Raw genomic sequence first — 17,009 nt, 5'->3', positions numbered from 1 at the left:
TGTAATTGCTTATTTAGGCTGGCTTCCAAATGTTTAAAAAAAAAAATGTAAACCAGTGGCTCTCAAATATTTTCATAAAAATGTATTGTTCCAGGGAGCATTTGTGTTAGAATGTTTTTGTGTTAGAATGTTTAAAAATATTCAAAATATTCCACATTTTATTGCAAGAGTTTTTGAATCTACAGGCCAATCTACAAGCTCACAACGCGTCGCATGCTTGTAGTTTAAAGTGCTCATGTGGCCCATAGTTGCTTCTTTTGGGCTTGTTCATAGGCCTGGTTGGTTGTTTCTTTCACACAATTTGGCAACGCTGAAAGTGACCAATGGGAGTTGGTCCTGGATCGTTACCAAGGAAACAGCGTACGAGACGAGCTGGGCTCAGAAGAGACCACCAGACGGCTACTAAGCTAACTGGCTAGTTAGCTATAGGCGACGTTAATAAAGCAAAAATGATCGCTATTAAACGAATTAGCCGTTTCGGCAATTCCTAGTCACTAGATAATAATTATATATAACTAATGGGGCACAAACGTTTACTAAATGATGTTCTAACGACCGTTAACTCCTAGATAATATAGTACCGTTAGGTTAGCATGGTCCTGAACGCTAGTCGATCACGCTAACGGTTCTATTGAAAGCTGGTTATCTTTAACCTGGTTAACCTGGCTACTATTGTCCTTAAAGACAACTGAGTAAGGTCGTTTTTCCCCTGCAATGAATGATTCATCTGCAGGTTGGTGCTGTTGATCTAGACAGCCAGCCGACAGGTATCTATCTGCTGTTACTTTCGATGAATTGAATACATAGGACCCCAATGGAAACAAGCCATAGTGCTTTCTTGCGTTTAATCCTTAGTAGCATCCTTTTGTATTGAGCTGTACTTTCTGTGCTTTTTTCCCTCTTTCAAACTGTTAATAAAGTATTCAATCAATCAGCCAATCAATAGAGAAGACGAATATTGACCCGAGCTGTCAGCCGTCTGACTGACCCAACTTTGTGTTTGTGACAGACAGACAGACATATTGTGATGGATGGAAGTCACACGGAGGATCACACCCTGAGATGCTGCAGGCCAGAGGAACATTTAACCCAAGCTAAAGGGGTAAGGAATCTAAGCATGGTCCACACATAATTCCCCATTATACAGAATAATTCCCCCCTCCTCCATGCCACACAATTTGATAAGATATACAAATCAGTGTCCTATGTTAAGTTGTGTCCGTTAATGGATATACCATAGTAATAATTTGCTGTTTCTCCTGACATCAGTAAAGATGCCAGCTATATAATCTCTCCCACCAGTCATTCATTATTAATAACTATCAACAGTGGAACAAACAATAAGTGTCATTATAAAAATGTAAAGATCATATAGTTTATTCTGTTAAATCTTCGTCATTTGAACACATACAACACACATGGATATTGTGTGTTGTTTACATATACTCTGTTTTTTGCTCTAAAAAACCCAGAAATCAAATAATTGATGAGAAATAAGATGCTCCTGCTGCTTAGGGTTACTTTTATTAAAATATTAAAATAATTCTCTCCAAGGAGTGACTCGATTTCAGGCCAGGGATTCTGCCTAGCAGCAGTGAACACAGGGCTGTTTGGAACAATGTTTCCCTTTTGAATTAGAATTTGCAGTAGTCAATGTCATCGTTTGCACTGTTGTCCAGTTAATAATAGTGCAAGATTTTGTTTGTGGTGAAGGAAGGCAAAGGGTCCAATTTATGAGACTCACGTTGTAGGGGGGTTTGTCAGGCAAACACTGGAATGGGGTTTTGTAACATCAGAGAACATTCTCTGATGTTCTCTTCCAATGAACATCATACATACAGCGTGTATAATGCCACTTGGCTGATAGAGCTTACATTTGTGTTTTGTTGTTCTATTCTAGACCCCTCAACCCCCCCCATGGATGTGTGCAGTAGGAACCCTAATCGTACAGCCCCTGTGAGTGAGGGAGGGGTGCGCAGGACGGACCTTCCCCTATGTTCTCGAACCAACGGTTGGAGCTGGCCGCCGCACCCCTTCCAGCTACTGGCTTGGCTCCTGTATCTTTACTTCGCTGTTACCGGCTTTGGAGTATTTGTACCTCTGCTGCCTCCGCACTGGATACCAGCTGGATACATAGTATCCTTTTCATTAAACATGCTGACTGCTGAGTCGACATATATTACGTTTAGTTTAGAGTTTTCCTGCCACATGGGATATGTGCAGGTTTCAGAACTCAACATCACTCTTCTAGTTACTTCACTCACATGTCTTTCTATATTCAGTTATTTTAAAACATAATCTCTCATAACTGTCCTGGTGCTGTTACTTACTCCAACAATTAACTTTTTATGATTAAGTGAATATTGTCTGTAGGGCTACAACTATGGATTATTTACTTAGCGAGTATTCTATCAATTACTTTTTTTAATTAATCAAATAATTGAGAAGTGTGTTTTTTATATCAATTAATCGCTTGTCATGTTTTATACTTTGTTATACAATGGTGTTGCACAGACATAGCAAAACTAGCTGATCTACAAGCTCACAATGCATCACATCGTGACACGTTTCTTTATTTTCTCTATTCTTGAGATATAAAAAAAATCTTATTTTTTTTATACAATAAAAACTAAATTGATTATTTTATTCAAATTGATTATAAAAAATACATATATTTTTTATAATTGATTAAATTGATTAGTTCAATTAACTGTTGCACCCCTAATTGTCTGGCCCCTGTTTGCTGATTGTACAGTTTGTAGATCTAAAACCCAGAGGTGAGCTCCAGTGGCAGTGGGTTCCCTCGTCAGTGCTTTTTTTCTGGTCCTTAACTGTGTGTGTCAGTGTACTGGCATAATGTTTGCGTGTCACCTGTTTGTCCACCTCATGGCAGTGTCCATCGACCCGGCAGACTACAACGTGCGAGCCAAGAGCTACAAGGCTCCGGTACCCATGTTCGACCGCACCAAACATGCCCACGTAATCGAGAACTGCCACTGCTATCTCTGTCAAGTTGATGTGTGAGTGGACATCAAATACCATCAAAGATGAAGTGAAAAGTCTAAACGTTTTTGAAGAAGAGTTGTTCGGATACCAATACCAGTATCGGAAAAGCTGCCGATACTGCCTACAATGATATCGGAATCAGTATCAGGAAGGAAAAATTTGTATTGGTACTCTATTTTAAATTCAGACACCGCTAGAATTGATCCAGTTCCATTGCACACAATCCTACATTCTGCTGACATCTGTTCTGTTTTACATTCTGATTGGGATTAAAACGATCCTTTTCTCCTGTGATTTCCAGTCCGTCTCTATAACCCATTTAGACTGGGGAAGAATCTGTGTCATTGTTAGATTTCATTTGGCTGTTCAAAAATAGCAGATATACAAGCTCATACGAGCTTAGATCCATGCTATTTCTTTTTAATCTAGAAAATTTGTGCTAATCTTTGAATATATACATAGTTTTAAAGTGAACATTTTTAACTCAAATCTTCTGCTTCTGGGGATTCTACAAATGTCTTCTAAATCCTACAGTTTTTTGAAAAACGTATGTTGCTATATCAGTGGTGCTCAAACTTTTTCATGTCAAGGACCCCCAAAATTACATGTATTTGGCCGTGGACCCCCATCTCAAAACATTTAGTTCCAGGGACCCCCATGAAGCAAAGATTTGAGTTACAAATGTTCCCTTAAAATATATATATATTCAAATATTTGCACAAATGTTCAAGATTAAAAAATATAAATAGCAGATCTACAAGCTCATAGTGCGGCACTAGGTGCTGCGCTATGAGTTGTATATCTGCTATTTTTCAATAGCCCAAAGAAATCTTTAAAATGACAGAGATGCGTTCCTGGATTGAATGGGTTAAGGATGGCATCTTCTCCTACTACACCTAGGACATGTATACCAATACACAGGATACTATATGTTGTTTTATTGTTGTCTGAATTGCTTGTTGCAGAGGTCCCAAGTCAAAGCATTGCAGTGCCTGTAACAAGTGTGTTGCCAGCTTCGATCACCATTGCAGATGGCTGAACAACTGTGTGGGCAGCAGGAATTACAAGTGGGTACTAGTATTTTAATCTTTATTTAATTGGTGAGATTTCAAGCAACCGCTCTCTTCCTCAGAATTCTGTTATACATGTACCTGATAAAGACCATTTCGGTCAAAATGTTGTACGCTCATCAAAATTCACCTAAAACAGTGTGCGGATAATATCCTCTCTCTTCTTTAGTACTATTATTTCAGCATATGTTGTAATTCTTTCGGATATGCGTGCATTCTCTTGGACTTGTACTACATGCAGCAGGTCACCATCTTTTTATACTTTATTGCAGGTTCGTACAATACATGTGATCCATTTCATCCATGATATCGTACACGTTTTTTATACATATACAAACAGAAATTAGTAATACAAAAAAGCCCACTGCCTAAAATGATATCGGACTGCTCCACTGCACCGACGTCGGGGCGGGTAAGTCTTGGAAAGCGTCTGTTGCCGAAAATCTGCTGTTGAATGGGCGGTGGGGACACTGTCACGTCGGGTCGCAAGTTGTAGGGAAGCGTCGAAAGCGCTTTCGAGCATCGGATAGCAGCAGGCTTGTTGTTCAAGCCATAGGCTATTTTTAGCCCCATAGTAGCCAACTGTTTTCATACCTTCCAACCGTCCCGACTTCATTCGACTGTATGTCTGTTTGGTGGAGAGCTACCTTTAAATACCAACCCTGTTTCAAAACCATGTGATTTCACACATCTGTGCATTGTAATCAGTCAAAAGGCAAATAATGCATCTCATATTGAACGCTGCAATCCACAGGTAATTTTTATTAATAAAACGTTATTTTAATCAGTCAGTCAATCAATCAATCAATCAATCAATCAATCAATCTGACTCTGCAGAGGCTAGCTGGCAAAACAAAAAAAAACATACCAGCCCTGGCAACCGAGGCCAGAGAGCCATCCCATTGAACAGTGGTGCTTCTGAGTAAGCAGCATTGTTTTTTCTCTATAATATGTTTCTGAACAGCGTGTTTTTTCTCTACAGGATGTTTCTGAACAGTGTAATTTCTGCGTTGGTGGGGATAAGCCTGGTTCTGCTCATTTCCTCGTATGTCTTCATTCAGTACTTCCTGGATCCCACCCAGCTCCGCTCAGACAAACACTTCCTAGGTAAGATGAATCCTGAACTTGAACAACATGTACCCTGGGTGGCTGTGTCAGCAAAATATGCAAGGTTGACTAATGCTTTAGCACACATGACATTCATAACTAACTGGCAAAAAAAAAACATTAAATGTACATCCCACTTCCCCTTTATCTTAGAGAACAGTTATAGAGTAGTTGGCTAAATAACATCATGAAACATGACACAGAGCACATGACATGACACATACCAAAAACAAAGAGTTCAGCATCACAATAAATAAACAAGCCATAGTTTCTTATTTTTTCCAAATGTTTTACATTACAAAACAAAACCTAGCATCCACCAACCCATACTCCACATGCCCTAGGGGAAGAAGAATAATTAACTTCCAGAAGGAAGTCAAAAAAAGAAGAAAACTAAAATAATATATGTTAATCCAGACAGATCTATCTGATTTAGATAATTAGTATGACAGAAATGGGTCCATGGGTGACAGAATTTCTGTGAATGCCTTTCAAAATACCTCTGACTGTGTATTTATATTTGTTTCCATGGAACCGAACTTCCCATTAAAATATAGATCACTAAAAAAGACAAGGCCATTCTCTTTCCAGTTGTATGTACGTGACTTATATAGTGTAGAGGCATTGAATGAAAAATAAAAAAGACCTATTTCTTTCTCTGAATTTAGTTGTTATACCAATTAAACCTTCCCTTACATTTCTATGTTGCCAGTGGCATAGAGACACACGGGGACTACAAATTTCACGCCCACTTTTGAGACAGCGCCGCTACTCGAGGTCCGTTAGAACGATGAACAGCAGCTGCCAATGCATTCCCTATGAGAGGATATGAAAGTTAGCCTACTTTTAACATTATCCTGCATTAACTGAAGACGATATTGATTTAAATAAAAATATGTTTCCAAATGTATGGAGTGTCTTTGTCAACATATCTAACACAGCAGAGGGTAGACAGCAGACGGGCATTTCAGTGACATCACTGTCTTTACGAGTGCCGAGCGCCGACCAGTGGCGTACCCACTGTAGAGGCAGGAGAGGCGGTCGCCTGCACAACTAAGATCTCGCCTCCCCTAAACAAAAAAACAAAAAAACGAAAATGTGTTTTCCTTCTGTTCCAGAGATAATGACCAAAACCTATTGAAAACGGCCACTTTCGCCAGTTTTCTGGGTATTGAAAACCTCAAGGGATGCGTCCGTGACGTATATACCATGCGATCACTTAAACTCTAGATCTCCGATGCTAGCGATTTTGACATACTGATGGAGTATATTATAGTATATTGTGGGTAGTATATCGAGATGAAAGATATGGGACATTAAAAAGGACAAATTAAACAAATGGCACAGATTATTAGAACACAAAAAAAATCGCTACAGCCTCAGTAGTTAACCAGTGAAATGACGGTATTTTACAATGCCTCATAGAGATTGCATTGAGAGCTGCAGTTCATCGTTCTAACGGACCCCGAGTGTCAAAAGTGGGCGTGGATTTGTAGGCCTTCCGCTTCCGGCCGTGTGTCTCTATTGCTATTATATCCAAAATGAAAAATAATGCCCACACACACTGGATCACCTCTGCATGGAATTGATTACATTTTTTTATATATATAAATCATCGCAGAGGTGATCAATTGTGTGTGGGCATTATTGTGCTTAGGTGTTTTCTTGGGTGTACTTTAGGGGCTTTGGATTCCCCGCACCACAGATAAGAATAAAGCTGTTTGGTGTGTGTGTGTGTGGTTTTCAACTCACCACTGCTAATGTACCCTTCTGGCTGACCTACCAGTGAGCAGCCCCGACCAAGAGGACGTAGCACCTCGGTCCTACTCCTCCCTCTGGGCTCGATACTGGGAACTGCCAACTCAGCAGATAGTAACACAACTTTGGTACCTAAGATATGCGATAAGTACTGGGAGCTTATGGTTGGTGTGGCGCTCCATCTCAGCAATCCATCTCCCTGGTTTAGCGCCTTCTAAACGGGATACATGTCCTCATTGCTTGACTGTTACTTACTTAGCAACCATGACAACCATATCTAATTGGCAAAAAAACAAACAAAAAAACATCCCACTTCCCCTTTGTTTTGGAGAACAGCACAGTTATAGAGTAGTTGGCAAAATAACATCATGAGGATTCTGTGAATTTAGCATCATAGCTTGGGAGCAACCACATCCCCTTTAGATTTACTACCAGTATTGCTCAAGTTTGTGTGTTGAAGTCTCGTCAGGATGTGACTAGTACTAACAGCGAAAGTAATACTACATGTCATCCACGACAACAATAGATATTAATGGCTTGTCACTTCTCTTCAGAACATGGAAATGATCCACAGAGAACTGCATGGGTATTGGTTCTCATTTCTTGATATGTCAATAGAATAGTTTGAAGAATTACAGTATATTTGTCATGGGACATATTGGCCTGCATGTGTGAAATAATCAATGGGGCCCTGCAGCATACAAACAATGTCCCACACATAACATCGCTGTCGGGTGGAAACCTTCTAAATTCATGTCAAACTGTTACTTTTCAGAAACAAAAGAACCTGTGTTCCAATGTGGAACACATTGTACATACTGTACATACAGTGCAGTTCTCACTCTCACCTGATAGCCAGCAGGGAACATAGCAGCAGCTCATGGACACATGTGGATTCCCTGGGTACCATTGACTGTACTGATGTACATTTAGGGTGCGTTCAGAAATTGCGCACCAGAGTGCACTCGCCTATTAGTTTGTATTGGTCAATGCGCTCAGCGCTGTATTTCCGAACGCACCCTTAATATCATTTCTACTGCCCATTTTAAGATGATACATTTTAGGTTCAGTGTTTAGGTGTTTTAGGTTAATGTTTTCCAACAATAATGAAGCAAAACTCATCACATTTTACTGTGCTTTGAATTATAGTTTCTCATTTTGATAAATGAAAACAAACTTTCTTTGTTAGCAGTAAGCTTAGGCCTGGCCAGTACTATTTAGTTCTTGTTCACTTTTGTACAACAATCATCAAGACCTTTGCATTAGCCATGTGAGGATTTGGGTTGCTTTTCCTGATAATAGGCATATTATATAGTGTAACTTAAATACATGTAAGACCCCACGTATAGCACAATGTCATGCTTGTACCTCCTGTACCAGGATGCATGCTTTTGCCAGAGACGTCGAACATGTGACACTAGGGGCGCTTAAAGAAATATGTGCAGCCATCTTATTATTCAAGCCTGACACCAAGTTTGACACCAATTACTTTTAATTAGGTGCATGACTTTAGTCCTTTAGCGGCAGCTCAGCAATACTATTTCCATTTCCACTGCTGAGCATCAGACACACATGCAAACCCTTCAATAGCACTGCCGTTAAACATTATCACCAGCTCAGTAACAAAGCAGCATCAAATAAACCAACTTGCTGTAACAATGCAAGGCAGCTACAGTATGATTATGGTTGGTGGATATAAGATGAGCCTTTTTCATCCTGGGAGGGAAATTCAGGTGTGATAGCAGCAACAGCAACAAAGTTGAAACACAGGAAAAGTACAGGTAAAAGGTATAAAAATAAGTGCAGTTCAAGAGGTGCATGCGCATCCAAAAATAACTTTAACGTGTGCTGGATAAAAAAAAGACACATAAAGCTGAACAGAATATATTCACAAGCTGTCTTAAAAGCTCCCAGAATAACTTTATTAGATTGGAGTACAAGTAGGTCAAAAGGTTGTACTCTGACATAATAAAGTTATTCTGGGAGCTTGTAAGATATTGCTTGAAGATATTTTTCCTTCAGCAACAAACCTAGAGAAATTAAAAAGATAATACTATTATTAATAAGAGTCAGGCTTATATTCTGGCACCAAATATCTGCACTGGATTTCTGAATGAATGTATACAGTCTATCAATAAATGTACGTATATGTAAAGTCCATCAACACTTGAGTGTATCAAGGAGTATATGCACAGTCTATCACTAGTCTATCAATTAATATATGAATGAATGAACATGCCCTCCAGACAGTCTATCAAAAGTTATCCTAACTAGAGCCAGACTGATATATCGTCCGTTATTTGACTTTTTTGACGACATTGTTATTGGCAATTATAGATTTTTAACCACTTTCAACCTATCGTCCATATGTTGTGCGTTGTAGATTGGCTATTTTTGAACAATCTCCAGTGGTTAAATAAAATAAAAGTTCAATTAGTGTATTTTATATTTAATTATTTGCTTGTTCGTTGTATAATTCAAGTTAAATATTTTCATAGAATGTTTTAATATATAATTTTGTAAATGTTCTCAAATTGATTAGAGCATTTTGCACTTTTTGACAAAATATTGCTCAAAACATCGGTAATCGGTGGTCTACAACTCCAAAAATCGGCATCGGCATCGGACACTAAAATCTGCCATCAGTCGGGCTCTAATCCGAACAAACGTAATTATATCAATGTTCAGCACATCCTAGTAGTCAAGTGTGCAAGAGTCCATGTGCAATCAACTTCTGGTTGCCTTTGCTGTAACAGCAGATATTTGACTATTTATTACCTTTATACTGTCAATGTGTCGCTCATATACCAAAACAATCCAAAATTTCCATGGGTTTAAACCTAGGTTTTACATTATTATTATTATTATTATTGTCTCCGCCGTAGGTGGAGAATATGTTTTCGCTTCGTCCCGCCGTGTGTGAGCAAACATTGTTAGCCAAGCTAACATTGGTCAAGCTCCACGTGACACGTGTCAATATGTTGACACCAATGCCTTTGATTGGCTAGAGGGGCTTATGACGAAATAAAATCCTTTAAATAGGTGTGTCACTTCAAAAAGATTTTACTTTTTGAAGTGAGGTAAGACAGGATCAATCAGTCTTGATTGGAACAATACCTTCCGGTCCAAATCACCCGTCCGTGCGTGTGTGTGTCCCTCTGAGAACACCTAACATTGGTCAAGCAAAGGCGCAGAAGGCCAAAGCTAAGAAAGCATACTCATCTACAACAGTAACACAGAAGAGGACTTTAGAGTTGAATTATCCCACAACAACAAGGCCGAAGTCTTAATACTGTAACAATTGGCCACCTTGATCAAATACATTATGTAGCACTAGAGAAAACTGACATTGATCAAACACACCAATCAACTGCTGAAACTGTTCAAGACAATGAAGATGAAGAAGACAGACAAGTATTTGAACAAACCAGTCAATTACGACCACTCCCATATGACACATTGCTTCAAGAAGAACATTCTTTAGATGCAAACACTACATATTCAGTCGCCCCTGCAGAACACCAAAAACCACGCACATTCTACCAACAGTACCTTGCAGTACAAATCACCCGTCCGTCCGTGTGTGTGTGTGTTCCTCTGAGAACACCTAACATTGGTCAGTTTTACGTGACATCACAATATGTAATATAAATATATAAATAGGAGGCTGAGATCACACAATGTAACTAACTCCCATTATGCAAACTAAAGAAGCAGCAAATGAGCATCTGAAACCTGTGCTATTAAAATAGCACGGGTCTGCTGGCGGAGACTTGTGCTCCGAGGAGCACATTTTCTAGTTATTATTATTATTACACTTATTATTATTATTATTATTATTATTATTATTATTATTATTATTATTATTATTATTATTATTATTATCATGTTGATAATATGATGTTTTTGTGTGTGTGTGTGTGTGTGTGTGTGTGTGTGTGTGTGTGTGTGTGTGTGTGTGCGTGTGTGTGCGTGTGTGTGTGTGTGTGTGTGTGTGTGTGTGTGTGTGTGTGTGTGTGTGTGTGTGTGTGTGTGTGTGTGTGTGTGTGTGTGTGTGTGTGCGTGTGCGTGTGTAGTACGTAATGAGACTGGTGTGTGGTTTGTGTTCTTGCCTGTAGCTCCAGTAACTACAGCAGGAGCTGCTATCCCTGCTCTGGCAGCAGTCACCGTCGCCCTGGGTCTCCTATCTACTGCATTACTGGGGCATCTACTTTGCTTCCATATATACCTCAGTAAGTACAACTGGACAGTTATTTCCTGATGATTGTCTCTATAGCACTGGTTCCCAAACACTGGGTCGGGAAATTATATATTTCAGTAGAATTACAGGAAAAAGAAATCTAAAACATTCCATAATTGTATAAACCTTCAAGAGATAGTGAAAATAGCCTCACAGCAGTCGCGATGCAACCCGTTGTGAGCTTTTAAATAGGCTATTTTCACTATTTTTGAAATAGGGCTTAAGTTATTCATTCATAATGTATTATTGTAGGTTTGGGTGCCATGGTCACAACAACATTATATTTTGGGTCTCAGCTGAAAACTTTTGGGAACCCAAGATCTATTATAGAGGTCCCCAAAACACGCCTAGTCGCTAGGGGTGACCGTTTTTTTGCCGTCCAAGCACCAAGGCTATGGAACACCCTACCCGTGGCAATCAAGCCAATTCTGTCATCTTTTAAGTCACTTCTGAAAACACATCTGTTCAGGAAAGCCTTCCCTTATTCCCCTCATTTGCCATAACTGTTTGTGTACGCTTGTATTTGTTTGTTTGTTGATGTGGGCACATGTCTGTACTTAGATTGTGTTTTGTGGGGACTATTGTATTTCTTTTGGACTCCTCTTAGTTTTATCGTTGTTAGAACTTGTGTTAACTATGTTATTCCCTTATCCTTAGGCTTTTAAATGTTTTATTTTATCTATATATTTTATGCTCCAATTGCTGTTCAGCACTTTGTAACTCCTGTTTTAAAAAGTGCTTAAGTGTTATTATTATTATTATTATTATTATTATTATTATTATAGGACAGAAAGAAAGAGTTTGTCTGTGGTGATAATAAACTGTGTGTGTGCATGTGTGCATAGTGTGGAACAGGTTGAGTACATATGAGTACATTGTGCGTCAGCGCCACCGCCAGGAGAATAGAGGGACTAAAGGAGCATCAGATACTAGACTACCTACACTAAATCTATTGAAGGTAAAAAATACTACTACTTAATACTTATACTTTTAACTCTGCTAGTACTATTACTACCTCTACTTTTAATAATACTAATAATACTACTGGTAGTGCCACTGCTATTGCTACTGAAACTACTTACTCCTTTTACTATATTGCTACTACTCCGACTACTAGTATTACTGTTATTTCTAGTATCTCTACTGTTGCTACTACTGGGACTAGTACTACTCCTGCTACTTCTTACCAATTAGCAAGCAATCATATGAACCAGGGGTTCTCAAAGTTGGGTCCAGGGACCCTCAGGGTTTGTTGAGGGGGTTCCAAATGGCCCGGTACAGGTCTGTAACTCTGAGAGTTATGGGGGTCCTTGAAATTAAAAAGCTTGAGAACCACTGATGGTATGAACATCAACTTAAATGTGTGTTTTCTGTGTCAGGAGGGAAGCTTCTCGGGATCTCTGGGATATACCAACCCAGACATGGAAGTAGAGGACACTACCACTATGGCACCACAGGGAGCTCCAGAGTACGTTTTATGCTGAAAATAGCACCCATACTAACAATAATAAACTTTATTTACTATTTTGCTTTAGTTTATGAAGTGCATAACAAACAATAATGAAATATATAAAAAATCTAAGTCTGAAGCCTCACTGTGATGCTATATTTACCGTCTCACGCAGAGCTGCTGTCCTTAACCGAGCAGAAAAATATATGACAAATGATATTACAAACCACATTATAAGTGACAAATCACGTTCAAAGTTGTCAATATTGGATATACTGTAACTGTACATGTACTGTATACATTTAATTTATTTCAATGTATGTGTGTGTGTATAGTTTCTATGGAAATGGCAGGGTGAGGAGTGTGTCCAGTCATGTTGGAGAGGAGGAGCTTCAGGCCACTGTGTCGACAGACCACGCCCTCAGTCACACCCACAATCACACCCACAATCACACCCACAACACCCAGAGACAGGTAACCCCAAACACTTACCCTGGCACACGCACCAACATATTTTAGCCCGGATTTCAGGATTGTGTGGGTTCAACTGTAGAAACCTAGCCACTTAAACCCTATACTTGACCGGATTCCAAAGGCCTCTATACTAGGCTACCTCCTGTTTTTGTAGTTCACAGTCGCACTACACTAAATATCCTCAGCGCTGAATGTTAGCCCCAGAATAGGGATGCTAGGGTTCAAGTGGTTAGAAGTCATCCAGTCTTTAACCACACAAATAGTCATAATAGGCGAACGTTAACACAAATTACCAATTTACCAAATTGCCGAAAGGGAGTAGGAGATCTCAGAGCATTGCTGGAAATGCCTACATTTTTCTAATCGGCTATTTCCAGCGCAGGACAATCATCATACAACAAAGTATAAATGCATTAAGTAGGATGTATGATCAATAGTGACAATGGCTGCATACAATCAACAAGATGTTATATACACCTTTATCAGTATACATTACATAAAAATGTCATGAGCAACTAAGAAGGGCACTCGCTATACTGTGTTTTCCATGATAAACATATTGAATTTTATTTGAAGATGTTAAGTCCTTCATCTTCGATAACATCTTGGAGCTGCTCAGAAGCTACTTTATTGAATATTATTGGATATGAAAGGCAATATGGCTGTAGGTCTGTAATTATTTAATTACAATTTCTGTGTGTTCTGGTTTATTTTCAGAAGAAGAAGAGGAAGGTACATAAAGTTCCTGCTGAAGTCAACATGGTCAATGAAGTCGCAATGGAGACCAGTGACCTTCGACCCCACAGTTTGTTTATTTTATTTATTATTATTATTATTATTTTAGTTAGTTTAATATTGGTAGGTTGAAGAAACAGAGGGAACGAAGAGAAAGAATAAAAGTAAATAAATACAGGAAATGTATGATTTGTTGCATAACTGTAAGAGGTATGGGTAACCCTTTTCTCCTTTTGATCATGAAATGTACAATATTGTAAAATTGTAAATTTCTGAAATGTATTTCTTAACTTTTGTAGGTGAACTATTGTCTGTGTATTGTATCTGTAGTATGTTGTTGTGTATGATGTGTATTTGGGTGTGACGGACCCCAGGAAGAATAGCCATGCTTAGGCAAGTGCTTATGGGGATCCATAATAAAGTAAAGTAAAGTAAAGAAAAGGATTCAGAAGAATCCTACCACCAGTAAAGTCAACTCTCCACCGCACCGATATCGGCCCGCCTCGGCCGCGGAAGGCGTTTGAAAGCGTCTCCTGCCGACAACCTATTGTAGATAGCACCGTGCTGTCGGTCGGGACTTCTATAATCAACGACTGAGCAGGTTCAGTCGTGTCCCGACCGGTAGGGCCGTCGATAGCCGTGGTAGTGAAGTGAATCAAAGCACGAGTACAACTGTTTCTCTACTCATGCTTTGATTCACTTCACTACCCCACGGCCCGACGGCATGGCGCTATCTACAACAGGTTGTCGGCAGGAAACGCTTTCCAACGCCTTCCGCGGCCGAGACGGGCCGATATGGGTGCGGTGGAGAGTTGGCTTTAAGCTGGCTCCAGACCAATCCAAATCGGCCCGACTTTGGGCCGATTTGGCTTCGGGAAGCGTCGGCCAGTCGGTTAGGGGTCCGTCGGGGGGTCCGTCGGGACCTTTTCGGCCGACCCAGAGCCGACCGAACATGTTCAGCTTTTTAGCCGACTGGCAGAGCAGTGGCAGTGACAACAAAGGGCTGTCGGTGTTGCCAGATTATGTGAGAGAAAAAAGCGACCATGTCTATGAAAACCTACATTCACTGTTTCTCGTTGTTGCTCCCAGAGAGAGAGAGAGATTGATTGATTTGACCTACTTTCGCGCAGTTTTGGTGTGCAACACAACCCTCGTTTAAGTGAATTGCTTTCACCTGCTGCTGCTGTGTGGAGCGCAGTGGTGGAAAAAGTACTCAAATGTTTTACTTAAGTAAAAGTATCAATACTGCAATGTAGAAGTACTTGAGTAAAAGTACAAAAGTATTGGTATCAAAATGTACTTAAAGTACCAAAAGTAAAAGTACTCAAATGTTTGAAAATAGCAGATCTACAAGCTCACAACGCGTCGCTTCGCGACATGTTGTGAGCTTGTAGATCGGCTATTTTCAAATAGCCTAGGTATAAAATAGAGCTAAAGTGGTTACTGTATGTTTTATAATGTAATAATTTATATCTGCAAAGTAACTAATAACTAAAGTTTTCAAATAATTGTAGTGGTGTAAAAGTAGAATATTTTCCTCAGAGATGTATGGAGTAGAAGTAAAAGTACTGAAAATTAGAAATACTCCAGTAAAGTAAAAAATCCTCAAAAGTGTACTTAAGTACAGTACTTGAGTAAATGTACTTAGTTACTTTACATCACTGGCGGAGTGTGCGCTACAGGGCATATCTCCGCCAAGCCAGGGTGACCTACCCAGGCTCATGAAATTCATATGCAGGCATAGTAGCCAATTAGAATGAAATCTGCAAAAACGGACTCATATACTGATACAGAACCATATATTGGCTATATATTATGGCTGTCGGGTGGAAATCTTGTATGTTCCTTTTTTATTATTATTTAAAAACAATTAAAAAATCGTGAAGCTGTAATTATTAATAATTAAGAAATACTATATTTTAAAGAGTGAAAAATCAACTAAAGTCATTATTAGTGCAAGTTCATTAACATTTCATTTGAATGAAAATTAATTGTGGGTAAAATACATTATGTGAATCTAATGTGATTAATGTGACCCCTACTTCAGTCAGTGAAGTCCAGGGCTGAATGTGACATATTGAGACCTATATAACTAAATATTGGTCATTTGACAACACATTATTTTGTGAAATAAACGGGTTATATTTCACAGATAGTTATACTATTCTTATAATATATTAAAATACAATGATCCTTAACCTTCAAGTTAAATGCATTATTTCCGTGGACTTAAAAATCATTTTTGGACTTAAAAATCATTATTATTTTTTTGGATGGCCTTCCTGCCCTGGCAGGAAGACCGGGCAGGGCCTTTCCAAAAAATTACAACACCAAAGGCCAAGTGGCCTTGCCCCTAAAATGACGAAATTCCAGGCTTGAATGCAATAGATGTACTCTGAGTCTGTTACAAGTAAAAGTCCAGAATTCAACATTTACTTGAGTAAAAGTACTAAAGTATTGGTATAAAAATGTACTTAAAGTACCAAAAGTAAAAGTACAAAAATGTTTGAAAATAGCAGATCTACAAGCTCAGAACGCGTGCATCGCAACACGTTGTGAGCTTGTAGATCTGCTATTTTCAAATAGCTTATAGGTATAAAATAGGGCAAAAGAGGTTAATGTATGTTTCATAATGATTTATATCTGCAAAGTAACTAGTAACTAAACATTTCAAATAATTGTTGTGGAGTACAAGTATAGACAATTGGAAATACTCCAGTAAAGTAAAAGTACCTCAAAATTATACTTAAGTACAGTACTTGAGTAAATGTACTAGTTACTTTACACCACTGCACGTCAGTGAAGAAAAAACGCTGGGAACATCCCTAAGTGGCTTTGCAGGGAAACAAGCCCAAAGTCGCTTATAATAAGCAGACCTGGCAACGCTGGCACGCTAAAAGTCAAATTAGCACATGAATGGCCAGTCGGCTGACAGACTTAAATGGTAACTTTTGCCAACCGAATACCAGTCTGTTGCAGTCTGGAGTAGTCTGCAATAGTCTGGACGAGTCTGTTTGGTGCGGAGTTGCCTTTACTGGTGGTAGGGTTCTTCTGGGTCCTTTACTTTACTTTACGAAACGGTTGTTGCTCCTTCCCTAGTAGTTGCAGGTTGCAGTTTTTTGGGCTTGTTTCTAAAGTGTAGTTGCTTATTTAGGCGTATTTATTTAAA

General features: G+C 39.1%; 1 protein-coding gene across 5 annotated transcripts in view; it reads left to right on the top strand.

The window, feature by feature from the left end:
* Window positions 1–394: 394 nt before the first annotated feature.
* The window catches only part of zdhhc1 (zDHHC palmitoyltransferase 1), a 20,801-nt gene continuing 4,186 nt past the window's right edge, over window positions 395–17,009 (top strand). For 2 of the 5 annotated variants that reach the window (XM_080437025.1, XM_080437024.1), the window contains exons 1-11: window positions 395–767; window positions 1,010–1,102; window positions 1,901–2,136; window positions 2,845–3,020; window positions 3,972–4,073; window positions 5,059–5,183; window positions 11,018–11,173; window positions 12,027–12,139; window positions 12,561–12,649; window positions 12,967–13,105; window positions 13,823–13,910. In XM_080437025.1, the coding sequence (XP_080293151.1) occupies window positions 1,918–2,136; window positions 2,845–3,020; window positions 3,972–4,073; window positions 5,059–5,183; window positions 11,018–11,173; window positions 12,027–12,139; window positions 12,561–12,649; window positions 12,967–13,105; window positions 13,823–13,910 (1,207 nt within the window). In that variant the 5' untranslated portion in view covers window positions 395–767; window positions 1,010–1,102; window positions 1,901–1,917. The remainder of the gene's footprint in view (window positions 768–1,009; window positions 1,103–1,900; window positions 2,137–2,844; window positions 3,021–3,971; window positions 4,074–5,058; window positions 5,184–11,017; window positions 11,174–12,026; window positions 12,140–12,560; window positions 12,650–12,966; window positions 13,106–13,822; window positions 13,911–17,009) is intronic. The other 3 variants (XM_080437028.1, XM_080437027.1, XM_080437026.1) reach the window with 3 other exon arrangements.

This window comes from Gymnoscopelus braueri, assembly GCF_963280865.1.
Source record: "Gymnoscopelus braueri genome assembly, chromosome: 1".
NCBI classification, from domain to species: domain Eukaryota; kingdom Metazoa; phylum Chordata; class Actinopteri; order Myctophiformes; family Myctophidae; genus Gymnoscopelus; species Gymnoscopelus braueri.
Note: the sequence above shows the minus strand (reverse complement) of the source record. Positions and strands in the feature narration are given on the sequence as shown.